Source organism: Oratosquilla oratoria, chromosome 38 (genome assembly GCF_046742065.1).
Source record: "Oratosquilla oratoria isolate Oo_2021 chromosome 38, ASM4674206v1, whole genome shotgun sequence".
NCBI lineage: Eukaryota > Metazoa > Arthropoda > Malacostraca > Stomatopoda > Squillidae > Oratosquilla > Oratosquilla oratoria.
The window spans coordinates 34,660,058-34,666,685 of record NC_134814.1 but is presented as its reverse complement, the minus strand read 5'-3'; the positions used below and the strand labels follow the sequence as shown (position 1 = coordinate 34,666,685).

General features: G+C 42.3%; 1 protein-coding gene across 1 annotated transcript; it reads left to right on the top strand.

The window, feature by feature from the left end:
• Window positions 1–423: 423 nt before the first annotated feature.
• On the top strand, window positions 424–3,715 carry LOC143019884 (uncharacterized). Its single transcript, XM_076175862.1, has 2 exons — window positions 424–1,783; window positions 1,920–3,715. The coding sequence occupies exons 1-2, from the start codon at window positions 424–426 to the stop codon at window positions 3,713–3,715; spliced, it is 3,156 nt and encodes a 1,051-aa protein (XP_076031977.1).
• Window positions 3,716–6,628: the final 2,913 nt, after the last annotated feature.

Below are 6,628 nucleotides of genomic sequence, written 5' to 3'. Positions count from 1 at the left end.
CAAGCTTTGCTTTTCAAGACAGAAAGGAAGACCATTTGTTGCAACGGAGGCAAAACTCCCAAGGCGATATTTAAATTGACGACACTAGACGAGGGCATCAAGGGACTTTATGATGGTTCCTCTTCACTCTCAAGGCACTTTCTCGATAACATTGTAGCGTTTAACAACGTCTTCTCCTTTACCTCCTTCGCAACCTCAGGTTCCCTAAGTGACAAAAGAGAAATGGCGCTTTGTTACAAGATTCAAGGCAAGGTTTATCACCGTTTGGGTTCGATGAAGCCGAACCTGTTGGTATCAGAACACGACGACTGGGGTTTAACAAACGCACCGTTTTGGAAATCTGCAGCAAGTTTCCTCGATTTGTACTTTTACCACGACAAGTAACAACAGCTAAAAATACGTTGTGAAACGGTCGAACAGTTCATGAATCAAAGAAAAAAGGGGCCGAAAGCGAACACCGAGACGATTAAACGTAGAAAGCGTGAAACCGCCGAATTCTTGAGGAAAGAAGAGATCATAGAGCAACTATACGCGCATTTGGTTAAGCACAACGCATCACTGAAGGTAATCTTGGAAGAATTGGAAACCTCAAAGAAACTCATTCAGACTTACGTTAATAAGGAGAGAGCTATACCAAACGTGGCTATTACGTTAAAGACCGCAGAAGGGGTTGCAACCAGGGAACACAAAGGTGTCTATCATTTGCCAACGGCGTCCTGCCAAGTAGGAGCCATAGTCAATTTGGGGCCAGAAAAGGACACCTTGAAAGTTACAATAGCGTCCCCTCTCCCTGGTTCGAAATACGCCCTTCGGATGATTAACTCGACCAATTACTTCTACGATCTCTTTCAATATCCTCTGCTATTACCTAACGGAGACAAAGGCTACAGCTTTACGATGGAAAAGAAGGACTCCGAGAAAAGACTTTCAGCACTTATGTACTATTCAGCTCTTTACATGGAGAGAGAAGGTGTTTTTAACTACATTGTAAAAGGACGACGACTGTTCCAACAGTTTGTAATTGACAACTACGTTAAAATAGAGACGAGCCGTCTACGCTTTCTGGAACACAACCACACCGGTATGCGAAAAGAAAGGGTCGATCTATTGCAAGTGACTGAAAAAAGTAAGACGGGACAACGAATTGTGTTGCCTCCGACATTTGTAGGAGGTCCTAGGTACATGAAGCAGCGCCAGCAGGATGCGTTGGCTTATGTCACGGCTTATGGATCACCCGACTATTTCATCACCTTCACTATGAACCCTAAATGGGCAGATGTCACAGAAGCATTAAGCAAGCTTGACGGACCAGGGGCACGAGCATGTGATCGTCCAGATATTGTAAGTCGGATATTTAAGTTGAAGTTGGATAGTCTGATGGGTGATTTGGTGCACAAGAAGGCTTTTGGAGCCGTCAAGGCCCACCTTTACAGCGTAGAGTGGCAAAAACGTGGGCTACCACATGCTCACATATTGCTTTGGATGGCAGTGCGTGTGACAGCGGATACAGTCGCACAGATAATAAGAGCGGAGATACCCGATAAGGAGAAGGAGCCAAGGCTATACGAGACGGTTACACGGTGTATGATACACGGCCCCTGCAAAGGTTACGACGAGTCCCAAATATGTTGTCATGGGAAGAGCGCGAAACCCGATCAGTGTGGTAAAGGATTCCCTAAGACGTGCAGAAGCACCTTATTGTTCGGAAACAACGGTTACCCGGAGTATGTTAGGCGTTCAGTAGGAGAAGGCGGTAACTCTTTTCAACTCAAACTGAAGGACGGTACAGTAACCGTAGATAATTCGAGGGGTTGTGCCTTATAACCCCTATCTTTGTCTCAAATACGACGCACACATTAACGTGGAGTGCTCAAATTCTATAAAAGCTATAGCTTATGTCACCAAGTATGTTAATAAAGGTTCTGACAAGATATTGTTCACCAAAACTTCAGGAGAAGATGACTCTGTGAACGAAGTCAGAAACTACCAGGAGGCCAGATACATCAATTCTAACGAGGCGACGTGGAAGATTTTCAAATTCGACATCCACAAATCTTACCCACCGGTGTTTCCGTTGGATTTGCACTTAGAGGGTGAGAATTCAGTATTCTACCACGAACAGATGACAGATGAGCAACTTTCTCAAAAAGTTAAAAGGGACACTCAGTTAACCGCCTTTTTCAAGTTGTGTGAGAAGGACGCGTTCGCAGCCACGTTATACTACAGCCAGTTGCCCTTCCATTACATCTATAACGCACACAAAGCCATATGGGAGGAACGAGTTGGGCGTACATACAGTCTGGGTCGCATTCGCGCTGTAACCACCAAGACGGTAGAACTGTTCTATCTGAGGCTCCTGCTGACACATAAAAAGGGGCCAAAGTCGTTCGAAGACCTTCGTACCATAGACGGCGTCATGTACGAAACAAATAGAGAAGCCGTTAAAGCACTCGGTTTGCTCAGTGATGAAGCAACTTGGAAAGAGACGATTATGGACATTATCAACCACACTAACGACAGAAAACAACTCAGAGAAACTTATGCAAGTATGTTGGTCTTTTCTGATCTCGAGGACCAGTCCGGCATATGGGAAGAGGTCAAAGACTACTTTTCCAGCGATTACTTGCATCAAGCCAAGCTGACAGAGTACAACGATGAAATCTATTTGGACGCCTTGGATGAGATCCAACACTTTGTGTGGAACTGCGGCGGGGGTTCGATCACACAGTACGGTCTTCCAGCTTCAAGAGGAGGTGCACGGTCATCTAATGTCATCAGAAGAGAGAAGGCGTACAACAAGCAGAGGCTGAAACAGTCTGTTGAGGAAAAGTCTAAGCTTCTGAATGACAAACAGCGAAATGTCTTCGAAACTGTTATGAAGCGAGTGGAAAAGGGATACCTCTATAAGAATAACGGCATATTTGTCAACGCTGCAGGAGGCACCGGGAAGTCTTTTGTCTTGAATTTGTTGTTGGATGCTGTTCGTTCCCAGGGAGAGATCGCTTTAGCTGTTGCTTCGTCTGGGATTGCAGCAACCGTCCTTTCTGGGGGAAGAACGGCTCACAACATGTTCAAGATACCCTTGATGGAATACGATGAAACTAGAGCGTGTAGCGTCAAGAAGAACACAGAAATGGCAAGACTGCTAGAACAAACTCGACTGATAGTTTGGGACGAAGTCGTAATGGCGAACAAGAACATGTTGACGTCTTTAGACATCACTTTGAGAGACATCATGGAGAACGAAAAGTTCATGGGAGGCAAGGTGTTTGTCTGCGCAGGAGACTTCCGACAAATCCTGCCGGTCATAAGAAACGGAGGGAAGACAGAAGAACTGGCTTACTGCATCAAATCGAGTTACATGTGGGAAGGGCTGACAAAGTTGGAGTTGACAGAAAACGTACGCCTTAAGAAGGATGACGTCAAAAACAAGAGGTTTGCCAAACAACTTCTAGCCATCGGCACCCATAACGACGGCGAGATCGTCTTTGAGAAGGATTTTGGTGTTCGGGCAAACTCACGAGAGGAGTTAGTGTCTAAAGTTTACGACGAGTTTGAAGAGAACCATCTCAACATGTCTTACTTCGAGAAGAGAGCAATAGTATCACCCACAAATGACGACGTGGGAAGTATCAACCAGTTTATATACGACCGTAACCAGGAGAAAGAGCGGATTTACTTCAGCGTCGGACACACCCGTGGACAAAGAGACTGACGTCCAAGCGTCAGTTTTTAACGCCATGACAAGCCCGTCGTTGCCTCTACACGCTTTGTAGGTGAAAGTAGGATGTGTCCTCATGATCATCAGAAACATCTGTCCTCCTAGGCTTTGCAACGGAACCCGGATAATGGTGACTAACTTGAAGAAGAACGTGATAGTCGGAAAGATACTAGGAGGGAGCTACCGCGGCGAGCAAGTTTTGATTCCACGTATAGTGTTAGAGTCTCAAGATACCCCAATCCACTTCAAGCGTAAGCAGTTTCCCGTCAAGCTCAGTTATGCCATGACCATCAACAAAAGCCAGGGGCAAACTTTCGAGCGATGTGGACTTCTGCTTGATTCCGTCCAATGCTTCGCACATGGACAACTATACGTGGCCTGTTCACGAGTAACCAACTGAAACGCGTTGGTGTACTACACGGGCTGGCGTAGAGGTGATGAAGGAGTTGAACGCCGGCCGGCCTTTAACAGGGTATATAAAGAGTTGTTTGTTGAAACCGAGACAGTAGATGTCGAGGAGGAGCCAGCGAAGGACGCTATTGGTAGTAAAGCTCTTTTTGAGGAGGAAGAAGTTGAGTTCGAAAGCAAAGACATACCCGAAGGTATTCACAAGATCACAGAAGAAGATTGCATCAAGATGATCATGCCAGATTGGGTAATGCGTGATGAAGAGGAAGAAGAGGAAGTTAACGCACCCGAGCAAGGGGATGAAGGGGTTGTCAAACCACCTCCGTCTCCTGACAGCGACGAAGAAGTAAGCGATGAGGAGCTGTTAGCGTATTTGAGGAGAATCATTAAGCGTAAAATGTCACCGAAGAAAAGACAGGGTTCAGAAGACGAAGAGGTCACCCAAGGCGATCAAGACTCCGAGGACAGAGGATCACCGAAGAAAAGACGGGCTCCAGAAGACAAAGAGGTCAACCAAGGAGATCAAGACACCTCCACCATCAAAGAAATGTAGGGATTGTAAATGTGTTGAATAAAGTACCAATTGCATTCTTATTCTTTAATTATCCATAGGCTATAGTATCCACAAAGTGGGCGAAGCCCAGGGCGCGAAGCGCCCGAGAGCGCAGCGAGCATTGCCGAAGGCCAAGCCCCCAGGCGAAGCCTGGCCGGCGCAGCCGGTGGGCTTGTAATAATAATAATAATAATAATAATAATAATAATAATAATGATGATGATGATGATGATGATGATGATGATGATGATGATGATGATGATGATGATGATGATGATGATGATGATGATGATGATGATGATGATGATGATGATGATGATGATGATGATGATGATGATGATGATGATGATGATGATGATGATGATGATGATGTGATGATGATGATGATGATGATGATGATGATGATGATGATGATGATGATGATGATGATGATGATGATGATGATGATGATGATGATGATGATGATGATGATGATGATGATGATGATGATGATGATGATGATGATGATGATGATGATGATGATGATGATGATGATGATGATGATGATGATGATGATGATGATGATGATGATGATGATGATGAGATGATGATGATGATGATGATGATGATGATGATGATGATGATGATGATGATGATGATGATGATGATGATGATGATGATGATGATGATGATGATGATGATGATGATGATGATGATGATGATGATGATGATGATGATGATGATGATGATGATGATGATGATGATGATGATGATGATGATGATGATGATGATGATGATGATGATGATGATGATGATGATGATGATGATGATGATGATGATGATGATGATGATGATGATGATGATGATGATGATGATGATGATGATAATAATAATAATAATAATAATAATAATAATAATAATAATAATAATAATAATAATAATAATAATAATAATAATAATAATAATAATAATAATAATAATGGACGGCTGCTACAAAGATAATAATAACCAAAATAAAGAGAAAACTAATATCTATTATAAATCTACATTTTCATCAGCTTATAAGAAAGATGAACGTATAATGAGACAGATTATAAGGAGTATCATTAAACCAGCCAACCCAGAGAAAATACTCAACTTGGTGATTTATTATAAGCCGAGGAAGATCAGCCATCTCCTACTAAAAAAACAGCCCCCACCAAGAGAGAAAAGAACTTCAGAAATCACATATTAACTATAAGTTTACATAAGTACGAGGGAAATGTGAAGACCTCCCCCTCCACTTATATTGGCATGACGACAATGAAGTTATCCCGTCGCCTTTCATGAAGATAATGGAAAGTGGGATTATGCACATAAGTGAAGTGTTCGCATCTTAGACTTCTGAGCACTGAAATTTTTTTATAAGAAAAAAATATATACAGTTTTACAAAAAGACATTAATTGGAGCTGTTCAATCTTTAGGGTTTGACCAGAGTCTGGGTAGTTAAATAACTACCACAGAAAATCGTATCAAGCCAATTGTACTCGTTTATAATGCCAAAAGAGTTATCTACGTATGGATATGAGTATGTGGATATGGCAGCAGTTTGGCTATCTATAAAGTGAGAATTGTTCAGGGCGTAGAACGACCAGAATCTCAGATATCAAGTTTAGACATCTAGATTGAATGATTGATTGATTAATTAGAGTGGGCAAAAGCCTGGCACAGGGTCGTTAGACCATTCGTGCCACGGGATAAAATAGATAACGAGGTTAAATTATTAGATTCTAAAAATTAAAACAACTACAACGTTACTGTCTGATTAATTATTAAAATAACCTACGAAATATATACGAAACCTAGACATTAAGCGGCGAACTACACAAGAAATAAAACAATGAATAGGTACAACATAGTTAAAATGAAATATAATAAAACAAATTAACGTCTTTTAAAAATCCTACAAGGGGTTGTATCATGGGTG

What these genes read in the sequence shown, in the direction of transcription:
- LOC143019884 (XM_076175862.1), top strand. Translation starts at nt 424, where the DNA reads ATGAATCAAAGAAAAAAGGGGCCGAAAGCGAACACCGAGACGATTAAA. An exon ending in TCAACTCAAACTGAAGGACG is followed by an intron (nt 1,784 to 1,919) that starts GTACAGTAACCG and finishes ATGTTAATAAAG; the next exon opens with GTTCTGACAAGATATTGTTC.